The sequence below is a fragment of the Scyliorhinus canicula genome, chromosome 5 (genome assembly GCF_902713615.1).
Source record: "Scyliorhinus canicula chromosome 5, sScyCan1.1, whole genome shotgun sequence".
NCBI lineage: Eukaryota > Metazoa > Chordata > Chondrichthyes > Carcharhiniformes > Scyliorhinidae > Scyliorhinus > Scyliorhinus canicula.
This window is the reverse complement of record NC_052150.1, coordinates 30,423,749-30,448,404: the sequence shown is the minus strand read 5'-3', so window position 1 is coordinate 30,448,404 and position 24,656 is coordinate 30,423,749. Positions and strand designations below refer to the sequence as shown.

General features: G+C 47.7%; 1 protein-coding gene across 1 annotated transcript in view; it reads left to right on the top strand.

Annotated features, from left to right (window-relative positions):
• The window catches only part of LOC119965889 (collagen alpha-3(VI) chain-like), a 153,042-nt gene that overhangs the window by 1,928 nt on the left and 126,458 nt on the right, over positions 1–24,656 (top strand). The window contains exons 2-3 of the mRNA XM_038796854.1: positions 6,039–6,122; positions 7,320–7,931. Of these exons, the coding sequence (XP_038652782.1) occupies positions 6,056–6,122; positions 7,320–7,931 (679 nt within the window). The 5' untranslated portion in view covers positions 6,039–6,055. The remainder of the gene's footprint in view (positions 1–6,038; positions 6,123–7,319; positions 7,932–24,656) is intronic.

Below are 24,656 nucleotides of genomic sequence, written 5' to 3'. Positions count from 1 at the left end.
GTGTGGTCCTTTGATCAATATCCGGTGTGGTAGTATCATTTGATACCTGGCGATTCTAAAGAGCATCATTATTAATTGGCAACATTTTTGGTGACTCTGGTGGCGATTGGCAACACCATCTAGCTGGGGGTTGCATAATTTTTGTGAGAAATGGACTAACCCCAAACACAGAACATCAATTTACCAACTAGACTCTGGAAGTATTTTTCGAAGCGGTAATGGAATGATCTGAGCAAGTGTTTTGTAAAACAGTTAAAAGGAGGCACTGCTATGGATCAAATAGTGCATTGAGTTTATAAGATCCCAGCGACTCTAGGGATTTGGTGACAGGTTCATAAAATGTTCTGATTCTCCATTCCACAGCCAGTGCACCCACATCCGCGGGCTTCCCAACGCCGTTTGGGTGGCCACAATGAGAAATTCCATTGGCTGCTGGTGGGAGTGAAGAATCCCGTTGCTGGCGGCAGCACGCCACTGAGACACATGCAGCTGGGGAGGCGGAGAATTCACCCCAGAGTTAACATTGCGAGTCCATGTAACTCTTCTTCAGAGCTGAAGAGGGGTAGAAATGTGATGGATTATACAGTTGGAGATGGGGGTGGAGATGGTGGGGCAGAATAGATGGTTCAGGATAGGTCGGAGCTGAGCAGAGATTGACAAGATGTCATGAACACAAGGCAAAATTGATGTTAATGGTAACATTAAGGGCTAAGGTACTGATAGTGACATAAAGTTAAGATATCAAAATGTGTTAAAAGGAGAACAAATCAAAAGCAAAACAAAACAGATGGCCTTGTGGATGGGGAGGAATGGGGGAGTTGTGGGTGTTTACAAATCCCACAGTGTTTTCTTTGGAAGTATAGCAGTGTTCTGGCATGCGAGAGTTCTGCCCCAGCTAAGATGCATGATAAATTCCGATGGAACTGGGGCCAAGTAAAAGATGCTCTCACCTCCCCCGCCCCATCCTGGCAATGGAGAATGAATGAAAATGACAGGCTAATAAGGTATGATATTAGTAGTCAGAAATCCTCCAAGTTCTGCACTTGACTTGTCTCACGCCAAAGTAAAGCAATCTTCAATTGCCCATATGCCATAAATTAGTAGGAAACCTTATCCTCAGAAATACCAGAATTTCTCCTCATTTTCCAGGGTAGAAGGCGATGAATCTCTGTTAACCTCTTAATGGTAAGGGTTATCCTATGCTGCCTTGGCTAATGATACCTACCTGTATCTTTTCTCACTGCTGCAGAACCAAGGCATAATGCGACGCATGACAGGTCTCCTATGATTATGCACTACACTGTGGATACATTGAAGACATGTTTCAATGTGCACATGGACTTGCCTTTGTGGTGGGGGCTGTGACAGTCCTCACACCAATATCTTCCGAGTGCTCTATCCTGCATTACCCTGTCTTGAAAGAACTATCAATTGTAACTCCATGAGAGAGATAAAACAAAGGTCAAAGCTTAGCAACCCTTTTACTAACCTCAGTAGGATAAGAAATAAGACATGGACCAAAGGAGCTGAAGAGAGACAGATGATTCTAGGGGTGAGATTTTCCGGTCACGCCCGTCCGAGACTGGAAACTCCCGCCTGAGGTCAATGGGCCTTTAAACCATCATCAAATTCTCCCGGGGTGGAAAATAGATCTGATAAACCCTCTTCTCCAAAGCTCTTTGAACAATCTCCAATAACACTGAAACACAAAATACGAGCAAAGAACAAACATATATCTGAACACTGGGCTAAACATCACAGAGTGTTTTAACTCCATCGCTGCTGGAACTGTTACCACAAAGCTCCACCGTAGCTCTTAAGCCCTGACTTTAACTCTGTCGTGAAATGTTTTGAAAAATTATTTTTTAAATCTTCAACTGAAATTCTGTAATTTGTGAGGAAAACGGCTTTCAAATGGAGGCCACCTTCCAAGGTGAAGGTGAGACAGCAAACAAGGCCCCATCAAGGAAGTGTGATGTGTGACAGAGATTTCCAGTAATCTGCAGACATGAAAACCCAACACGAAGGAAGATATAAAAAATGCAAAATGCTGGACTTTAATCAACTGTAATCATATTAAAACACTGGGGAACTGCCCGCCAGCCAGGATATACAACCAACAGACACTCAAAACTCCTGTGCCGGGTGCAAGAACCTCATCCTTTGTTGGTTTCAGAAATGTGTCAGTCATTTCTGAAATCAGACATCAAAATAGGATTACTTGTTCGACAACAATGTCTACAGCAGACATGATTTTTAAAAAAATTTAGAGTACCCAATTCTTTTTTTCCCAATTAAGGGGCAATTTAGCGTAGCCAATTCACCTACCCGGCATATCCTTTTGGATTATGGGGGTGAGACCCACGCAGACACGGGCAGAATGTGCAAACTCCACATGGACAGTGACCCGGGGCAGGGGTTGAACCAGGTCCTCGGCGCCATGAGGCAACAGTGCTAACCACTGTGCCACCATGCATCCCTACAGCAGTCATGATAATTGAATTCCTTTGGAATGTACATCTACCGCAGGGCTTTAAGAATTGAGTTTTTACCAAGTCAAAGAAGACACCATCAGAGGTTTTAGAAAAAGACTTCAGCAGAGAAACAGGCTGGAGATCTCCCTCTTTTTCTCTCCCTCTATCTTACCCTGGAATTAGCACACCACGCAGTTCAAGAAGTTAGCATACCCAAAATCTACCAACGAACCGAGATCTTGTAGGAATTGTTAACTACCTGCTCCAAGGAGCCAGTTACCTTAAACCAACCAGAATGTTGAGCAATATTCACCTCAAAGACAATCAAATGACTTCTAATTGTCTATTCTTTTGACTTTTATTGGGGATTATAACTTTCCTTACTTCTGATAATTGGATGAGACGTCTCTCATTATTTTCTCTCAGGTTTAGTGACAAATAAACTTGCTTTTTCCTTGACTGAAGAACACTTCATTTTATTAGATCATTATTGTTCACTGAATAGATAGCAAAAAATACATCTGGATTCCGAAAATCAATTTAAAACGTTTTTCCTATGAGAATGAAGAGGAGGAGTAGGAATTCTACCCCTCGAGTCTGCTCCGCCGTTCAATACAACCATGGCTGATCTCACCTTGGCCTCATTTCCACCTTCCTGCCCTCTCCCCGTGATCCTTCATCCCGCTGCTTATTAAAAAATGATCCATTTCGTCCTTAAATTTGTTTAGGGGTCTGATTACACTCTGGGGTAGAGAATTCCACAGATTCATAACCCTTTGAGTGAAGTAATTCCTCCTCATTTCTGTTTTAAATCTGTAACTCCTTAACCTAAAGCGCTGGCCTCTCGTTCGAGAATGTTAAACAAGGGGAAACATCAGCTCTATGTCTACCCTGTCAATCCCTTTCAGTGTCTTATATAGTTCAATTAGACCTCCTCTCATTGTTCTAAATTCCAGCGAATGTAGGCCTAAACTGTGACCAATCGAGCAGAATAGAAGGAAGACAGTTCATTCATCCTCACCTTGCTGTCAAAGCTCTCATACCTGATGAGCATGAGGTGTGCAGGGGATTAGAATGCTTGAGGCAACCTGATCCTCAGATCTTCACTGGCTGGCTTTGTACCATGTGACATTTTGACAGTCTCTCTCTGGCTAACCAGAGGTGCTCCCTCACCAGTGACATGCGATTCTGATGATATCAGTTAGTCAGAACCAAACTTCATTTTTATGATCAGCAGTCAAATATGGAATACAATTCTACTCTCCACAGAAGCACTGGGTGCAAAGGAAAAGCAGGTCAAAGAGGAGGTTGAAAGGTAAGCTCATTTTTATCAAGTGGATTCCTTGTTGGCCAGGGAGCAGGACCCACAAGGAAACCTAGAATCCAGGCTTCATCTAATCATGATCACTTGCACCTCCAGCCACTTACCTAAATGTCTGGAATTATCCTCATTGATCTTCAAGCCCGTCTCACGATTGCTCACCAGACTGACGCCATTGACACAGAACAAGGCAGTAGACTTGTCTGGTAAGTATAAATGAGGGTCGGGAATTGAAATGGCCTGACACAACTTTAAACTCTATTGGAAATGCCACAGAGTAGGATGTCAGTAATTATCTTGACCTCAAGATTGAGAGGTGGCCTGCATCTCAACGTTCCTGGCTCCCAACTCCTTTGGGGGGGACGGACAAAGGGGGCAGGGAGGGGGGAGTTGTTGGGGTGGGTGAGGTGGGGGTGGTGCATCCATGGTCTAGGGCAGTGTTTTTCAAACTTTTTCTCCCGTGAATTTTGCCAACCGGACAATCTTCGCGGCCCACACCGGCTGACCTTCGCAACCCACGTTGGCCGACCTTCGCGACACATGCCACGTTCGCTTACCTTTAATGGAAAAGGGGAGCCTGTTTGGTCCTCAAGATCTCACTTGAATCAGGTTCAAAGGAGGAGAGGGCAATGAGCATATCAGGTGCAGACTTCAGCCAGTTCCTTTGTGCCATCTTCATCTTTATGAAAACAGAAAATCAAACCTCGCACATGTAGGTCGTTGTGAAGGGCAATAGCAACAAAATGCTTGTTTTACTCAGCACTAGATACTCCTGAGAAATGCTACTCCAGAATGCTGACAGCTTCGTGGGCTTTTGGTGTGTTTTTAATGTGGTATCACAGGTCAGCTACAGCAGCATATTCTTTTAATTTGGAGTCACCTGTAAAATGAAATGAAAATCACTTATTGTCACAAGTAGGCTTCAAATGAAGTTACTGTGAAAAGCCCATAGTCGCCACATTCCGGCGCCTGTTCGGAGAGGCTGGTATGGGAATTGAACCATGCTGCTGGCCTGCTTTCAAACCCAGTGATTCAGCCCTGTGCTAAACCAGCTCCTAGTAAGTTAATAACTGATTCTGGGGTCTCAATCTCAAAAGGAATCTTTCACCCAACACTTCTCTTTCAGAATTTGAAAACTTCTCCTCTCATTTTTCAGTATTTCCCTGCATATAATACACGTGGGCTTTGCCACTCAGACGACTCAGAGGCCCCTGATTGCCTGGGAGACAGCCCAAGTGTCGGTACGCCTGGTCCACGTTTGTGGAAAGCAGTGCTAAACGGCGCCTGCTCGGGGTCTCAAAGGCGAGGCCGTTAGATCCTGCGCCTTGGCTAACTCTGGTACCAACATATTTATGTGAGCTTAACTGCACACTCAAATATGCAAATCTGGGCCAGGATTCTCCCCTACCCGGTGGGGCGGGGGGTCCCAGTGTACCGGAGTGGCGAGAACCACTCCAGCGTCGGGCCTCCCCAAAGGTGCGGAATTCTCCTGGTGCATGCGTGGTGGAGGGGACTCTTCCGCCTCCGCCATGGTGGAGGCCATGACGGAAGAAAAAGAGTGCCCCCACGGCAGAGGCCTGCCCGCCCGCCGATCGGTGGGCCCCGATCACGGGCCAGGCCACCGTGGGGGTACCCCCGGGGTCAGATCGCCCCGCGTCCCCCTCCCCCAGGACCCTGGGGCCCGCTCGCGACGCCTGCTCCCGCCGGCACCAGAGGTGTTTTAAACCATGTCGGCGGGAGAGGCCTGACAGCGGCGGGACTTCGGCCCATCGTGAGCCGGAGAATCGCCGCGGGGGGCCCGCCAACCGGCACGGCGCGATTCCCGCCCCCGCCGATTCCCCGGGTGGTAGAGAATTCCAGCCACGACGGGGGCGGGATTTACGCCGGCCCCAGGCGATTCCCAGACCCTGCGGGGGGTCGGAGAATTCTGCCGTTGAATCCCATTGAGGGCGGACTCTAGGTCGTGACGTCTAACGAGACCTCGTTAGATTTTGCTGGGCGTAGCGAGTGACGTAAATCTCGTTAGAGGCCTCTTGCGAGATTCACCAGCCTCGTCGCATCCCAAGTCGAGGCCGTTAGATCGCGCCCGTGGTCTTTTGAGCCAGTGTTCCACTCTAGGATCCTCCCGTCCTGTTCTAAAATCAACTGGTATTTTGACACATGATTGAATATATAACTGTAACAATTTATCAGAATTTAAGAAATATATAACATTTAATGTTTTTCTTTATGTTTTTTGACAGGACAAGCACTTGCCAACATGCAGCCGTTTGAAGCCTCCTTCCTTCTGACAATATATCTATATCTCACCAGCTCTCAGCAACATGGTATTTAAGTATAATTTACATTAATTGACACTTTAAATCGTAAACTTAATTAAAAACATTCCAGAGATGTTCTTTTCAATTTTTTGTCCTATTAAAACCATTAAATCTGAAGACATGTTTGAATTTATGCCCAAGAATACTTTAAGGTCCATTTAGCGTGGCCAGACCACCTAGCCTGCACATCTTTGGGCTGTGTGGGTGAAAGCCACACAACACGGAGAGAATGTGCAAACTCCACATGACAATGACCCAGAGCTGGGATCGAACCTGGGACTTTGGTGCCGTGAGACAGCAGGGCTACCCCACTGTGCCACCGTGCTGTCTCTGGCCTTGGTTTTTTGATTCAGAATGCTGTTTTATATTTCTTATTCATTTGCAGCTTGTGGATTTGTAGAATCATAAAATCCCTATGGTGCAGAAGGAGGCCATTCAGCCCATCGTGTATGCACCAACCCTCTGAAAGAGCAGTCGGTGTCCACTCCCCCCTATATTCCAGTAACCCCTTAACCTAACCTACACATATTTGGATATTAAGGGGCAATTTATCATGGCTAATCCACCTAACCTGCACATCTTTGGACTGTGGGAGGAAACCAGAGCACCCAGAGGAAAACCACGCAGACACTGGGTGAAGGTACAAACCATTCATAGAATCCCTACAGTGAAGAAGGAGGCCATTCAGGCCATTGAGTTTGCACCAACCCTTTGAAAGAACACGCTACCTAGGCCCAATCCCCCATCCCCATAACACACCTAACCCTTAGACACTAAGGGGCAATTTAGCATGGCCACTCCACCTAACCACTGAACCTGTACAACTCTGGACTGTGGGAGGAAACCGGAGCACCCGGAGGAAACCCACGCAGACACAGGGGGAACATGCAAACTCCACAGAGAGTCACCCAAGGCCGGAACAAACCCTGATCCCTGGTGTTGTGAGGCAGCAGTGCTAACCACTGTGCCACCATTCCATTGCACATTTAATGACTGAACTGAGTTCAGAGTTTCTGAAACTCCATCTGATTGAGGATGGAATTACATAACCACTTGTAACCTTCATCTGCAGGTTACAACGTGATGAAGTCATGGAATTAAGTGTTTGTAAAATGGGAATTAAAAGATGAATTTTGCTCGGTCACACTCAAGCGTTCAAGTTTTCTTCTTGACATTAAGTTTCCTTCCCCCCTTAATTTGCAGTTCATGCTGAATCTGTTGCTGACGTTGCGTTTCTGGTTGACGGATCTCAAAATATGGGACTCCAAGCATTTAAGCAGACACGGGCTCTTATTTTAAAAACTATCACCAAGCTGAATATCGGGCAGGAGGCATTCAGGATCGGCCTTGCTCAGTACAGTGATGGTCAACACATGGAGTTTGTATTCAATACATTTTCAAACAAAAGGGATGTACTGAATCACATAAAGAGAAGATTCCAGTTCAAAGGTGGACCCTCACTCAAAACAGGCCTGGCTTTGGATTTTCTGCGCAAAACATTCTTCACGCCTGCTGCTGGAAGTCGAAAGAATGAAGGCGTTCCTCAGATTGCAGTACTGCTTACATCTGCACCGTCGGAAGATAGCGTTGAAAGTTATTCTGCATCTTTACGAAAAGATGGCGTGATCGCTATTGCCATCGGTGTAAAGAATTCAGACTTAAGTGAACTCCAGAAGGTTGCCTATCTCGGAAGTTCTCCATTTGTTTTCAAGATGGACACCTTTGTTGGTTTTACAAATTTATCAGCAATTTTGACTGAAACAGTACAAAATATTCCTGAAGTCGTCGGGCCGAAGAAAAAAGAGCCACCAACAGGTAAAGCCAGAGTGCTTTTCTTTCATTCAGGTTGAATTTCTTTGTCATTGCAGTGATTTATTTTTCCCACTGTTTTGCTTCAAATTGTGTTAAATGTTAGCCAGCACGTAAGAAAAATGTTCAAAGAAAATCAAATTGGTATTAATGACAAAAGTTCACTATTTAAAGAGTTATTGGGCTTGCAAAATAATTAAAGAAGCAATAGTTTTTTGAAAAATAATGTCCCTGATATGACTGTGAAAGGTCAGGTCAGTACCACAAATGTTTTCTGATGTTTATTTAGAATAAGAAAGATGGAACTCCCTAGTCAAACAGGCATTAATCAGGATTAATAGCCAAAATGAAAATAAAATCTGTAAAAAAAATGATTTGAGGTGCTTCCAAAAGAAAGTAAATAAATCGACAGAAGTTAGTTTGCATTGGATGTCAAATTGGAGGAGAGAAGATTGATGGGAGATTTGATGGGAATGTTTAACATCAGGCGTGGTCTAAGTGGAGTAGATAGAGGAAAACAGCTTTCATTCGCTGGATTGTTGGGAATCAGAGGGTACTGAGTTAAAGTGCTCGGCAAAAGAACCAAGGATAGCGCAATAAATCTTTAATTAAGATCAGTAACGCACAGCCTGACTTCAACAAGGAATTGGATAAGTAGCTGAAGGGCTATGGGGAAAAGGGCTGGGGCGTGGGGCTTGTTGAGTTGTGCTTGCAGAGATTGGCACAGACCTGACAGGCCAACTGGCCTCCTTCTATCTGCGCTGGAACAATTGAACTCCTTACGTTGGCGATCATGTTTGGTCAATTATAGACTCACTCGCGGCTTTAAATCAAAGTAAATTGAAATAAGATGGCAAGAATTTGCAAATGATGATTATATCAGTATTACACCATACTGGTTAATTGTAGAGGCACATCCTTATTGAACTAGCCTTTATTTCGCTAAAATTGTACTTAACAAATCTCATTATATGATATATTGCTTGATTATTTTTTAACGATAGATGATGCGCTTAATGGCGGCCATACACTTTTTTTTTAATGGAAGAGTATATTTTTGTCTGATTTCTACAGAATGCACCTAATAATAATCTTTTATTGTCACAAGTATGAAGTTACTGTGGAAAGACCCTAGTCGCCACATTCCGGCGCCTGTTCGGGTAAGGCTGCTGGCCTTATTCTGCACTGCAAATCAGCTGTCTAGCCCACTGAGCTAAACCAGCCCATATATCTATCCATGGTTTCACTCGCATTGTTTTTCTAGTGAATGAATAGAGCAGGATTGGCAATTTTCAGATTATTGCAGCAATGAATGTAGATGTTAACAGGATACAGATTGGCTTGTACCAGCATAACAGTGTCAAAATCAGATTCCCATCTCAAACAAAATCACATTGTTTAGTGTCAAAAGGAAATTATTTTCAGTGGAAGAGTTACAAATACTTGGGGTTGCTATAGAGTTCAGACGCACAGTGCCAAGAGTTTTGGTACTGTGGTGTGGCCTGAAATTGGCTGGAGGATTGAGTTCCGAAAGCTCTGGCCTCCACTTGCATTGCACATTGATTGACAACAAGATCTGACTGCTCTGCACACTTCCAGCGGACGGTTATCATGCATGTGATCACATGTGAATCAAACTGGGGTCCTTCCTGCTGCTGCACACATGTTCAGTCATGTGAGCTCACGACATGGTGTCAGCTGAATGATTGGCATTGTGATATGTATGCCAACTCGACATATTCCTGGTGGACTCTCACTCCACACAGGCTAATAACCTCAACAATATGGGGTAGGATTTTCCCAGATTTTTTCCAAGTGTTGGTCCCAGCGAGAAAATCAGGTAGAATCCCGACAGAGTTGATGACAGGAAAACCCGTTGTTTATTCAACCACTTTGACAGAATTAGTTTTTTTCCACGTGATTCACGCTGCGCTCATGGTGGTTTTCCTCTGCTTCAGTCGACCCGGGAAAACTTAATCTCTACAATCAGTGGGGCACTGCTTTTAAACGCCCCCTGAGCACTTGTTCCACGTCCAGTCGGGGGAATGGCTGCCAGGAGGACAACACCACGTTTCACGGAGGGAGCCCTCACCAAACTCCTGGATGGTGTCAAGGAGAGGCGTGACATCTTGTACCAGCGACTGGCCAGATGCCCAACAAGCAAGGTCACCAATCTCACCTAGGATCCTGTGGATGTGATAGTGAGTGCCAGTTCACTCAAGAAAAGGACGAGGACGGGGCTACAGTGCCGAGAGACGATTAATTACATTCTTTGTGCAGCCTTGGTAAATCTGCCTCCTCATATCTCCCGTTGCATTCTTTAAAACAACCATCACACCTCCATGGTGATATCTGTCCCAGCCACCTCATGGCCTCCTAACACTTACCTCCACATCTGAGGGCATGAGCTCCATGGTGCAGAGCTTCAACTGCATGGTGCAGCCACTCGTGTGAATCCATGAGTGTTAGTGCCAGGGGATGGCAGGGCTTCTGGATCTCACTCCAGCATCCCCTCTGTCCCATATGGAGGAGCTCGAGTCCCCGGGAGCCTGAGGAGAAGAGGATCTGCAGGAGCGCAACGGGTGACATTGAGGGTCATGATCTTATTGTGATGTGGAGATGCCGCCGTTGGACTGGGGTGAGCACAGTAAGAAGTCTTACAACACCAGGTTAAAGTCCAACAGGTTTGTTTGGAATCACTAGCTTTTGGAGTACAGCTCCTTCATCAGGTGAGTGAAGAGGTGGTTTCGACAGCCACATATATAGACAAAGTCAATGATGCAAGATATGAGTCTTTGCAGGTAACTAAGCCTTTACAGGTCCAGACGAAGCAACTGGAGAGAAGGATAATCACAGGTTAAAGAGGTGTGAATTGTCTCAAGCCAGGACAGTTGGTAGGATTCACAAGCCCAAGCCAGATGGTGGGGGTGAATATAATGAAACATGAATCCAAGGTCCCGGTTGAGTCCATACCCATGTGTGAGGAACTTGGCTATCAGTTTCTGCTCGGCAATTCTGCGTTGTCGTGCGTCCTGAAGGCTGCCTTGGAGAACGCTTACCCGAAGATCAGAGGATGAATGCCCTTGACTGCTGAAGTGTTCCTCGACTGAAAGGGAACATTCCTGCCTGGCGATTGTAGCACGATGTCCGTTCATCCGTTGTCGCAGCGTCTGCATTGTCTCGCCAATGTACCACGCCTCGGGGCATCCTTTCCTGCAGCACATGAGGTTGAGTCGCATGAGTATGTACCACATACCTGGTGGGTGGTGTTCTCACGTGTAATGGTGGTATTGTGTAATGTTCAGGAACAATCTGGACATTGAGGGATTGGTATCCCAAAAATGGTATCCCATGGTGCCACAAGGGAATGCTGAGCCAAGTGGGTACAGTCAATGACATCCTGCACCTGGGGCATGCCTGCTATGTGGGTGAAGCCCATAGCCCAGGTATCCTGGCTTATCTGGTCTAGTTCAAGCTGATGTACATGTGGGCCTTCACAAATAGCGCATCTGTGACCACCCTTATGCAGTTATGTGTGGCAGACTGGGAGATGCCACACAGATCACCCGTGTGGCCCTGAAACAAGCTGGTTGCATAGAAGTTCAGCGTGTTTGTGGCTTTTAGGGCCACATGCAATAGGTGACCTCCCAGTCCATGTGCCCACTTTTGAATCACCTGGAACAGGTGGCCCACTGTACCTCAGGCCATACGCAGTCTCCTCTGGCGTTGCACCTCTCATATCTTGAGGTAGGAAGTTCTACGACGGTACACCTGTGTCCGGTAGTGTCTCCTTTGAGGCTCTGCGATCTATAACCTTGCACCCGGTGCACCAGTGGGCCCTGCCACTCCCTCCTCTACAGGGCATTGTTCCTGGCCATGTGCAGTAGCACGTCGATGTCCCTGCTGCTGATCGATTACAATCAAAAGAATTGCCAGCTTGACAGGCTGCATGATTCTCCAGAATCAAAAACTGAAAGGAAGAGAACATCAAAGTGAACAATGAGGAGCCCTGACAATGCCCTGAACCATACCCTCTCAGGTTCTGAGACATTCAACCATGCATAACCACCTATGTGAGCCTCACTCCCTCCCCTTTCACACAACAGCCACTTTCCACATTTGCTGCTCTCAACTCCACCTGAATGAAGTGCTTTGACCCTTGAGAGCTGCAGCGGTCCATGTTCCCCCTCCATGTGTGAAGAGTTAAGGCTGTCAAGTGCATTCAATGGACCTGCATTCTAACCTCATGAGGGAATGTGACGCTGCCATCTGTCATCTCCTGAGTGGGGTACCTGATGAGTATCTTTACCGTAATGCATTGCATTGGGGACCACATCTATGTTACCTCTCTGACATAGAAAAGTGAGCAATAGCCTTCAATGCTTGTTGGATGTGCTTTAAGGGAGTTAACAATTGGCAACCAATCAGCGGCAAACTCATATATTACAATGCTGACTAAATTGGCACAATTGACTTGTCAAAGAATGCTTTAGAGAACTGATTAGGCAACTGGCTTCCCCTTGTGACAGGCGAAGCACACCTGATACATGTAAAGACTGCAATCTGCCGTTAACTTCATCCTTGGAGGAATACCTCGGGAGAGATTCTCCGGTCGCGACGCCGAAATTGCGTTTAGCGATCTGCCGGAGAACCCCCGTTTACGACCAAATCGGGGGCGGTGCCACTTTCGGGATGACCCGCCCCTCCAAAGCCGCATACTCTAGGGGTACGCTGCATGCCGTATCTACGTCCTTAGGACGTTGCCTGAGGCCCAGCCCCCGATGCTCTGCCCCCGACCGGCCAAGTATCCGATGGCGTCGGTCACTCATGGTCTCATCCATTGGGAATTCGGCATGATGGCTGTCGACTTAGTCCAGCACCACCACAGTCGGGGAAGGGCTGATCCGCGGGCAGAGGGGACTTTATTAGGGGCTGGGGGCACTGTTGGGGGGTGGTCCGGAGCTCGTGAGCCGGCCAAAGAGGGGGCACTATTTTGCAGGCCAGGTCCTCGAGTGGCTGCCGCCATGTTGCACGGTGCAGGCGCTGCAGGCCGGCGCCATGCGCATGCACCGCCACGGACCCGGCATTCTCCAGGCCGTATCGGCAGCTAGAGCCGGGTGCTCTACATCAGCTCTTGTTGAATATTCAGTGAGGGGAGGAAAGTTCCGCTGAGAGGGCTTCCTAATAATAATAATAATCTTTATTATTGTCACAAAAAGGCTGACATTAACACTGCAATGAAGTTACTGTGAAAATCCCTAAGTTGCCACATTCCGGAGCCTGTTCGGGTACATGGCGGGAGAATTCAGAATGTCCAATTCATCTAACGAGCGCATCTTTTGGGACTTGTGGAAGAAAACTGGAGCAACTGGAGGAAACCCACGCAGACATGGGGAGAACATGTAGACTCCACACAGACAGTGACCCAAGCCGGGAATCGAATCCGGGTCCTTGGCACTGTGAAGCAACAGCGCTAACCACTGACCAGCCATGCCACCCTGTAATACGATGCTAATATGTTTAAATGAGGTTCCCGACCTTCCGTGGTGGGATTCTCGATATGTCACTGTGTAGGTGTCTGGAAAATCGGGAAATATGATTTTGCTGGCGACAGTCATGTTTCCCGATTCTCACTGTATTTTATGCCCACGTCGCCGCTCTCACTGATGGCAAACAGGCTGAGAATCGCCCCCATGATGTAAAGCGTGACTGGCCATAGAAATGTGCCTGTTGTGCCGTTGACTTCACTTTGGAACTCAATGCTCCAGCCAACAACTTCTCTTCAAATCATAAAGTTGAACATGTGTTAAACAGCAGGTAGGACACCCCCATCCCACCTTCCCCCTTTCAGTGCAAGGGATCATCAGCTACTTGCACATTCGTTGCTGATTGATTTTTTTTATGGTTGTTGCTATGATTGCACAAGTGTTGGTTGTTTTGTAGAGCTCTCTTAATTGGCTCATATTTACAGGGAATGGTATGGAAGGTGCTGAAGGACTTGGTCCCGATCTCAAGGTCAATGCAAAAACCAATTGCTCCCAACAATTGGTGTACTGGTAGTCATATCCCTTAGAACGAAGTATGATTGGGAAAATGTGAAAAGGGCATGCAGACCAGGACAAGCTTCTTGAAGAGAGAGGATGAGGAGGATAAATAAGGTTTCCAGCAGGAGGCCACGCGAGCGAGGGCACTGTTTATCAGCTCTGAGAAGTGCCATAACCAAAAGGCATTCCCACAATGTATAGCTGATATGTGGCCATACACAGTGCCTTGTGGGTCAATGCTGGGAATCCTGGCAACACCCACAATGCCTTCATTCTGTCACAATCCGCTGTGCCATTTGAGTTTGAGCCACTGTGACAAAATGAAGGTGATTTAATGAGTCACTGACAACATTGCTGATGATGTTAATATATAAACCACGCATGTGTGGCAGCCTGCCTGTAGCGAAAACCCACTAGAAAGGTATTGATATACCATCAATTCACTGCGAGACTGTGAGAACGAGTGAACATAAGGCTTTATTACCCAGGAACTTGCCTGCCAATGTCTGCTGTACTAATGAGTGCCGGCCACAGGTGGCCAGTCTATATATCGCCCCAGGGTGGGTGGAGCCTGAGGCGGAGCCCACCGGGGTTCCAGTTCAATTCCTGGAAGTAGATCGTATTATCATTTCCTGGTCATAGGTCACAGTACTATACAGACAGTTCATATTCAGGAGAATACATTCACCACAGGGATAGACCACTGGTATCCTGAAAAATTACCTCAGCTCCTTGGACTGCTCCGGACCTACCTTGCAGCACTCCACAGGAGGGCAGCCAGGATTTGTGGTGGCCTGTTGTGTGCAGCATAACCTTGCCACCATGAGAATTCAACCCTTGTAACCAGAAATATGATGATAAACTGCAGAGGAGGAGGAAGAGGAAGGGAAGAGGCAACTTAAACAATGCCGTTTCAATTCGGATGCCCATGAACAACTCATCCAATTACGATACAATTAACACAACCATAATACCCAATTCACCAAGTGCCACACTTTACCGTCCATCTGCGGCTATTAGTGACCATTTAGAATAAAATTCCAAACCAAAATTATATATCAAAGCATGTCATGCTGCACACTAGCAAAACTAATCACCTTTGTGTTTAACCAAATTTTATCTCCCATGTAACTTTGCCTGTTCTCGTGCTGCTATTTAAATGCTACCCCAATGCCGATGCAGGAGGGTGACCTCGAACAGTTCTGGATCTGACGGCTCATATTTGGACTACAGCATCTAACTATAGTTGGCAGCTCTCTGGACTGACTGGGTGATTGGCAACAGTAAGGGTGGACTGGATGCAGTGGGAGGGCGAATTCTGTTATCCTGAGATAGCACAGCAGGGTCATGCTCCAAGGAGACACTGCCGCTGACCAGTGGCAGGCTCTCAGCAGTCTCAGTAATCTGTTGAATGACAGATTGCTGAACTGTTGTGAAACCTGAAACCCTTCTGTGCACAATGGATGGAATCATGTGGCGATGTGTTTACTTTCAGGACCTGGGACTATTTCCAGGTCCTAACCCCACAGGGGTCTGCAGCCGGCACTCTGGAGTGATCTTTTAGGCCTCCAGGCTGGAAATGGAGTCCTCCCCGTCTCCCTTATTCAGCTCTTAATTGCTAATTATTGTCTAATTATTGCAGCTGCTGGGTGGATAGCCTCCGTTGCTGTTCACCCACCTCTGGTAATATCGCCTGGAGGTTGGAATGTGTCTGGTCACTGACCAGACACCCTAATCTCTAAATTTGCTTTGGTCTTCCCTTCAAACCTGCTTCCATGGGAGGATTCTTCTCTTTACCCACAGCTGCGACTAATTTGCACGACCGGAGTTTGAACTTGCACTGCAACACCATGACACTGAAGGCTTCTCCAAAACAATGGAAGTGAAGGCATAAAAAGACAGGCAAAGGGAGCAGAGTAGACCATTCTGCCTCTCTGGCCTAATCCATCATTCAATATAACCACAGCTGACCTGCTGCTTCAGTCCCAGAGTAAGCTAAGTCTGCAGTATGGTGGAGAGGGTTTGACGAGAGTCAGTCTAACGGGCTTGTAGTTCCGTCTTGTCTCTGCCTCCTTTCATGAATAGCAGCCTTACATTTGCTAACTTGCAATCTGCCGGGACTGTTCTAGAATCGACAGAAATTTGGAAAATTCTAACCAAAGCATTCATTGGGCGGGATTCTCCGACCCCCTGCCGGAGAATCGCCGGGGGACAGCGTGAATCCCGCCTTGCCGCCCCGATGCCGGCTGCCTTATTCTCCGGTGCTGTTTTTTGGGCAGGGGCAGGGTTCACACCATGCTGGTTGGGGGCCGTTGGCAGCGCCCCCCCCAGCAATTCTCCGGGCCCTGATGGGCCGAGCACCTGTCCGTTTTTGGCCAAACCCGCCGGCATGGGTTACACATGGTCCCACACAGCGGCACCTGGCAGGTAGGTCGGTGGGGGCAGTCTTCGGGGGGGCGTTGGGGGATCCGACCTCGGGGGGGGGGGCGGTGGCCTGGCCTGTGATCGGGGCCCACCGATCTGTGGGCAGACTTGTTCTGTGGGGGCACTTCTTCCTTCTGTGCCGGCCCCTGTATGGCTCCGCCATGGCCTGCATGGAGAAGAGAAACCCCCGCGTATGCGCCAAAATGTGCCGGCCGGCTGTGAATGCGCGGAACCACGCCGGCGGTTCCACGCATGCACGAGATTACGGTAGCCCTACGGCAGATTCACGAAGTCACACAGTCCCTTCGGCGCCAGCTGGAGCGGCGGCAACCCCTCCAGCATCCACCTAGCCCCCGAAAGTGCAGAGAATTGACGCCGGAGTGGTTGGCGCCGGTTCTCCCGCTGGCGTGGGGACTTCGTCCCCCAGAAGGGAGAATCCTGCTGATAATCTCTGGAGCTATCAATTTGAAACCGGAGGACATAAACCATCAGGTCCTGGGGATCTGTCGCTTTTTATCCCCAAAGGTTTCTCCAATACCGTTCCTCTGCTGATATTAATTGTCTTATTTTCCTCACTCTCATTATCCCTTAGACTACCCTCTAATTTCTGGGACCTAATTTTTGTTGTCTATTGTGAAGACAGACACCAAAGGTTCTCCAGCATTTCATCAGTCACTAAGTGCAGTATCGTGGTGAGATCCACAAGTGGCCCATGGAATCGGCCACTGGTGCTCATCTAAATCCTCTGCAGCAGGACCTGTGGACAGTGTCGGGCTCTGACTGAAACTCAGCGAGTAGCTCTCCAGCTGCACAGCCGAGTTTTTAGACCGGATTTTCTGGCACTCTGAAAAATAAATCTCAGTGGGCGGTGTTTATACCATCAGTCTGGCAGAGCGGGGCTTGTGAGAGCCGGCAAGGCTGGTTCCACAGAGATCGGGGCGCTATCTTTGAAGGGCACCCGATCAGCACAGGAAGTAAACGGCTTTCAGCAACCCCTCACCCCATAGGCACAGAGGACTCCCATCCCAAGCATCAGGAGCCTCGCACCCACCCCCAATCCCCCACCCCCATCACCACATCACAGCAATGGGGCTCTCCAACCCGCCCAGAACACCCCCCCTCCACCATCACAGCTCAAGTAACGGGATGCCAATCTGTGCCGGGGCAGTGCCAAACTGTGCCAGGGGCTGTTCCAGTGGGAAGTGCAAGGGGCAGGGCCAGTACATATCCCCCTCCTCCCAAGTGGATCCCCTTGACTAATTCAAGCCTTTATAAACCTGTTGAATACAGGTTGGGGGGGCAACAAGGTAGCATGGTGGTTAGCATAAATGCTTCACAGCTCCAGGGTCCCAGGTTCGATTCCCGGCTGGGTCACTGTCTGTGCGGAGTCTGCACGTCCTCCCTGTGTGTGAGTGGGTTTCCTCCGGGTGCTCCGGTTTCCTCCCACAGTCCAAAGATGTGCGGGTTAGGTGGATTGGCCATGCTAAATTGCCCGTAGTGTCCTAAAAAGTAAAAGGTTAGGGGGGGGTTGTTGGGTTACGGGTATAGGGTGGATACGTGGGTTTGAGTAGGGTGATCATTGTTCGGCACAACATTGAGGGCCGAAGGGCCTGTTCTGTGCTGTACTGTTCTACTTCTACATTGCTGGTGTGACGCCACATCGGCAAAGTATGAATATTCAGTGTGTGGGGGTGGAGGGGATCATGTGGCGGGGAGCTCACAAATTATATTATAACATATTAAAATTTATTGCAATGAGGTTAAGGCCCTTTGTGGGCGGGAACCACACGACTTCACTGGTGATGGGTGTGCAAAATCGGGAAACGAGATCTTGTCGGCGAGTATCTCATTTCCTGATCGTCCTGAGATTTTGCTTCTATGCCGCCGTTCACGTTGACGGCGAACGCGGGTGCAAACTCATCCCTTGTGTGTGACTTATAATAATAATCTTTATTAGTGTCACAAGTAGGACAGCATGGTGGCGCAGTTGTTAGCATTGCTGCCCCACGGCGTCGAGGTCCCAGATTCGATCCCGGCTCTGGGTCACTGTCTGTCTGGAGTTTGCTCATTCTCCCCGTGTTTGCGTGGGTTTCTCCCCCATAATCCAAAGATTTGCAGGGCAGGTGGATTGGCCATGCTAAATTGCCCCTTAATTGGAAAAATGAATCGGGTACACTAAATAAAATAAAAAATTAGCGCCACTAGTGGACTTACTCTAACACTGCAATAAAGTTACTGTGAAAATCCCCGAGTCGCCACACTCCGATGCCTGTTCGGGTACACTGAGGGAGAATTCAGAATGCCCAATTGACCGAACAAGCACCTCTTTCGAGGCTTTGTGGGAGGAAAGCGGAGCACCCACAGGAAACCCATGCAGACATGAGGAGAATGTGCAGACTCTGTGTGGTAGCCTCAATAACAACACGAGAGTGTGGAATGGTAAATTAAGGCTTTAATAAGCAGAGAACTAACCAGTTACCGAGACGTGTGCTTACTGAGTACCACCTACAGGGCGTCACCTTATATACGGCTCCCTGGTGGGCGGAGCTGGAGGCAGAGTCCCTCAGGTTTCCAAACTCGGTCTTAAAGGGGCATCACTTACATGGTGTTAAGGGTACAGTAACCATTCATCACACTCCTCACAGACAGTGACTAAAGCCGGGAATCTAGCCTGGGACCCTGGCACTGTGAAGCAAAAGTGCTAGCCACTCTGCTTCCCTTTAATGAGATGCTACTTGCCCCATGGCCTGCTTCATGACTGTTTGTCACATCACGCATATCTCGGGCTGGATTCTCCCCTACCCGGCGTGACGGAGGGTCCCGGCGTAGGGGAGTGGCGCCAACCACTCAGGGGTCGGGTCTCCCCAAAGGTGGGGAATTCTCCCCACCTTTGGGGGCCAGCCCCGCGCCAGAGCGGTTGGCACCAGAAGACTGGCGCAAAAAACCGGCGCCCCCGGCAGCAGGGCTGGCCGAAAGGCTTTCGCCGGTCGGCGCATGCGCCGGCAGTGACGTCAGCGGCCAGCTGCCGCTGATGTCACCACCGGCGCATGCGCGATGTCGGTTTCTCTTCCGCTTCCGCCATGGCGGAGGCCGTGGCAGCCGCGTTAGGAGAAAGAGTGCACCCAGGGCACTGGCCCGGAGTCTGAGCGGGGGGCCCTGATCGCGGGCCAGGCCACTGTGGGGGCACCCCCCGGGGTCCGATCGCCCCCCAGGACCCCGGGGCCCGCTCGCGCCGCTGATCCCGCCGTACCAAAGGTGGTTCAAACCTCGGCGGCGGGAGAGGCCTCCCAGCGGCGGGACTTCGGCCCATTCGGGCCGGAGAATCACCGCAGGGGCCTCGCCGATTGGAGTGGTGAGATTCCCGCCACCGCCACTTCCCGGGTAGCGGAGAATCTCTGCCACGGCGGGGGCGGGATTTTCAGCGGCCCCAGGTGATTCTCCGACCCTGCTGGGAGTCGGAGAATTTCACCCCTGAGCTGGTGGCTGCGAGTGTGAGATTGAGTGACAGTAGTGTCTGTTGATTATCACTGTCTTCTTGCTGTTCCACCATCGCCAGGACAGGTTACTGTGATTAAGCAAAAGCAAAATACTGTGGATGCTGGAATCTGAAACAAAAACAGAAAACGCTGGAACAACTCTGCAGGTCTGACAGTATCTTTGGAGACAGAAAATAGAGTTAATGTTTCCCATCTGTATGACTGCTCTTCAAAGGGTTACTGTTCTTGGTTATCCCAAAGGGAGAAGGAAAGAGGGTAAGTTTACAGTGAGAAGAGGAGAAAGAAGACAGGAAAAGATCTACGCTTACACAATCTTCAACTTCTAAACCGGAAGAGATTGTAGGGTCAGGGCAAGTGGGATGTGAGAAGGAGGATAAGGTATGAGAAAAATACAAACGGTCTACCATTCAGATTGCAGATTGAGCAATATCTGAGGTGAGTGATGAGGTTATTTGGTTATGGCATATGAATATGCAGTCACTGACCTTGACCATTCACGTCACGTCATTGAACCTTTTTGTGCCACTGGATCCAGGCCCTTGAGACCAGACTCCTTGCATTGACCACAAAGGCTTTCTAAGTGTTTGTCTGGAGAGTAACTTGGACCCTACGGATAGAACACCCTTTTCCTCTGCACACTGTCAGCCAAGGTCTCCGGGTGTTTAAAACCTTGCAACCTCTTCTCTTCTGATTATGTTGTATAGTTGGGACCTGTATGTGGTGAGATAATGGACACATGTGCACTGCAACCAGAATAGCTACCTCCACAGAGAGTGAGGCGACACATGGGTTCTGCTGCGTAGGACTTGGGTGAGGGTTTTGATGGGCCAAGCTACAGTAGATGGCTGCTGGGTTTAGACAACAAAATGCTTGATGGAGGAAGCCTGACAGTTTGATGTCAAGTGGCAAGGAGGAGTCTGACACCAACTTGCACAGAACTTTTCACAGAGCTTGGTACTCATTCTTTAGCATAGAGATGGCAGCCAGCTGCCCCCAATAGCGCACTTGCAAACCCACCCACGACACAAGTGATCGCCGTTTCCATTGCAGCATCAGCGACTTCCACCAGAAGTTTGAGCTTTACTGAGAAGCTCTGATTGAAGTCATGTATCATCAGCTTTCTGCCACATGGCTGCAGATAGCAGCGCATAAAATAACTTGCAGTCCAACAGTCTGTCCTTCAAAATCTTGCTTAGATCACTGAGATTCCACCCTAGGGGAGTGGCAGTGGCTGCATAAATCGCTAGTCTGCTGCATTTCTCAGGGTAACACAATTGGTTCTTCCAATTCTGTTATTTGACTGGATGCTATGCTGTCGCCTATCTATCGGCTGGATCTCCACTGCTGCCATCTGCAGCTTAGAATTCTAGGCCTAGATCTTCTTGAGGACACCTTCCAAGGTTAGCTGGAGTCTCTTCCACTGAATGTCAGTAGTCTTCCATTGGTTATGCTGCAGTCAGTAGGGCGGCCCTACATAGGAGCATTCAGACAGGCAAAACCACAAGGAAAACAGACATTAAGGAAATGCAGAAGAATAATTAGCTTATATAAGTATGTAATTCTTACCCTGCTTTTAGGTTGCTCCTGTGACTGCAGCACGTGGCAGATTTTAATGAGTTCTTAGTGAACTATAGAAATCTCACAGATTGTTCCTCACTTGAGGTTCAGCAAGCAGTACTGCTCCTTGAATGCTCTGGACAGCTCTCCCCTGCTGAGAGCCTGCACCCCTCTTTCCTCCACCCTCTTCCAGCAGCTTGTCCTGCTCTGATTGACCTCCATTCATTCTGCAAGTCATGTTGTATTCCCAGGGGAATGCTTACTTGGTCTCGTCCCCACATACCTTAAAGTCAGCAAAAAGTTCTTCAACACCCGCCATGTCATTGCCTGTGGATATTTGAAACTTGAAACCATTCTGGAAAATACTAGCAATGTCACAACAACATGACAAAATGTACCATAAACTAATCTTTAAGTAGATAATTAACTCTTTAATTAACAATGGTGGGGAGCTTTGCTGCTGCTTAACGCATGCAGGTTTAAGAGAGGATGTCAGCTTTGGTGTTGAGTTCCAAAATGGCAGCCCTGGTGTTAAATTGTGTTGCATGCTGATTGACTTCATGGTCTGTCTGCTCTGCACACTTCTGGTCGATGTTCACTGAGCACATGTTCACACTTCCATCCACCAAGATGGTGTCCAGCGTGTCACATGGACCTTATTTTAGAACTATAGTGACACTCATACCATCCACAAAATGGGCACTAATGTGTCCCATTTCTTGCCCAGAGTCTTGCGTGCATTAATCAACTGATCAGAAAATGATAAATGCTGCCCATTAATTGCCTATCAAACCCTGGCTGAAAGATTGCAGGTTGTGCAATGTGATGTTACGATAAAGTCACGGGCTGGATAGGAGATGCACTGGAATGTGGGTTCTCAGCACCTTTCTCCGCAAGGTCTACATTTAGGGCAAACTTCCTAAGGCCCTGGGCCACCAGCATGATCTGGCACATGGCTAAGAGCCCATCTTCAGGTGCACACCCCACGATTTTCTGTTTATAGAAATCAAAATAATGAAAGATCACAAGCTCTGCATCCATAAATTCGCAACTCCGCCAACGGTGTGAGTGATGTTTCGGAAAATTTCACTCTTACAGCTGTTTCCCATCTCTTATTAGATCAGCCGCAAAAACAATTTTTGCATTTTCCTGTTATATTTTACACACTTTCCTGAAAATCAATACAGACATGTTCATAATTATGGTAAATGACAAGAAGATCTTTTATATGTAAAAGGAACCGCAAAAGGCAAAAATACTAAAAATTAATTTGGAGATGTCAAAGATGATTCTGACCACTGAGTCAAGCAATTTTTATCTTTCAGCTTTCAACATTGTCAGATTAGGTAACGTTTAGATTCAAGCGCTAAAACTTTTAAACATTAAGACCAGGTAGCTCTGATGGTTCATCAAGTCTGACCAGTAAGTAACTCATGAAGCTCCCCCTTTTGATCCCCAAATTTTGCTCAGCAGCAATGTAAGGATATTATAACTTGCTTCAATATCCCTGAGTCAGGGAGCAGGCAATGAACGTGAGTTGTTCCTCCAATTGGAATGCAGACAACTCATGAGGAACAGGTTCAACTGTGATGTATCTTCAGTGTATTGTCAGTCACGATCAAGGCACACATCAATAATGGCTAATTAAGTGAGGTAATAGAATGGCTAACTCTTTTTGAAGCATAAGCACTTTCAGGGGAGTATCATAGAATCATAGAATTTACAGTGCAGAAGGAGGCCAATCAGCCCATCGGGTCTGCACTGGCCCTTGGAAAGAGCACCCTTTTTTTAGTGACACTCATACCATCCATACGCCTCCACCAAAGCCTCGTAACCCCAACGCGTAAGAGGATATTGTCAAAAAAAAGATATTAATGTTTTTAATTTTTCATGACTTGAGTCTCAAATGCTTGTTTTGCAACCTTTGTGGCTAAATTAACTATAATATGGTCATTCTGGAGATTTTAGGGATGGGAGTAAATAATACATGGCAATCGAAAACGAAAGGTATTCATTAATAAGAATTGTACAGCAGCTTCATGGCTGCAGCTTGTTCCCAAAATGTCTCTTTGCTTCGGAGCCTCTCTCACCATAAGGTGATTTCACAATGTTGATTGGTCGCACAGGCCATGTGGCCCTCACTCTGCTGTGCTGCTCTTAAAGGGACACTCACCACATCCCTACCCCTTTAAGTCCTTTATATAATCATCAATAACTAATTCACTTAGCCCTAAATATTAGCTATACATTATGGACATCAGTTGGATAATTAGAAATCGAGACCTTGAGGTGGTTTTCTGTTCCTTGCAGAGCGGAGTAATTCTGTAGTCTGAGATGCTGTCACAGGATTAATATTCTCAGGAACTGCAATAATGGGTACCTCTTCTGGCACAGGCAATTCATCAGTATTTGCTTCCACAAAGATATCAGTTATGCTGAAAACAGGTCAATCTGGTACTTCAGTGCTTACAGGTTTGAAAAAATTTCTTGATGGCAACACTTAGCTGCTGCAACATTTCTCTCCTCCTCAAGTGGTCCACATGTTTATGAATGATCCGTCCCTTAACATCCACTTGGGTCCGGTCTTAAAGACAATAATTCCGGGGGATCCAACTTGATCCACTATCAAAGTTTCTCACATATACCTCTTTACTTACCATAAATGATCATCCTGTACAATGTGAATCATGGCTTGCTTTCTGATTACTTTGGCTGACTTCCACCCTCCCTGGAAAATTTGGAAACATGAGGCTAAGTCTCGTTTTGAGATGACGTTTCATTAGCAGTACTGCTGGCGAAACTCTTGTTACACATGGAGTGGTGTGATAGATAAGGAGCAATCGTGAGATTCTGGTCTGCAAGATTCCTCCTGACAGTTTCTTTAGGCCAGACTGCAAAGTTTGGATGGCTCTGAAGTTTTGAAACTCGGCACTCGTGAATAGGTTCATTGTCTGATACCATGGGAGGGATTCTCCATTCGCCGACGCCAAAATTAAGAAATGTGATTGGGCGGAGAATCTGTTCCGAAGCCAAAATTGCAGCAGGTGCCGATTTGATGCCAAATCGCAATTCTCCATCACCTCGACAGTGGCATTAATGCGTTCCGGAACGCATGAATTGGAGACACTCCAATTGCATATCGTTGGCGGAGAAGACCGGGTATTCTCCAGGGCCTCCGCGATTCTCCGCCTCCGATGTTCCGCGTTCCC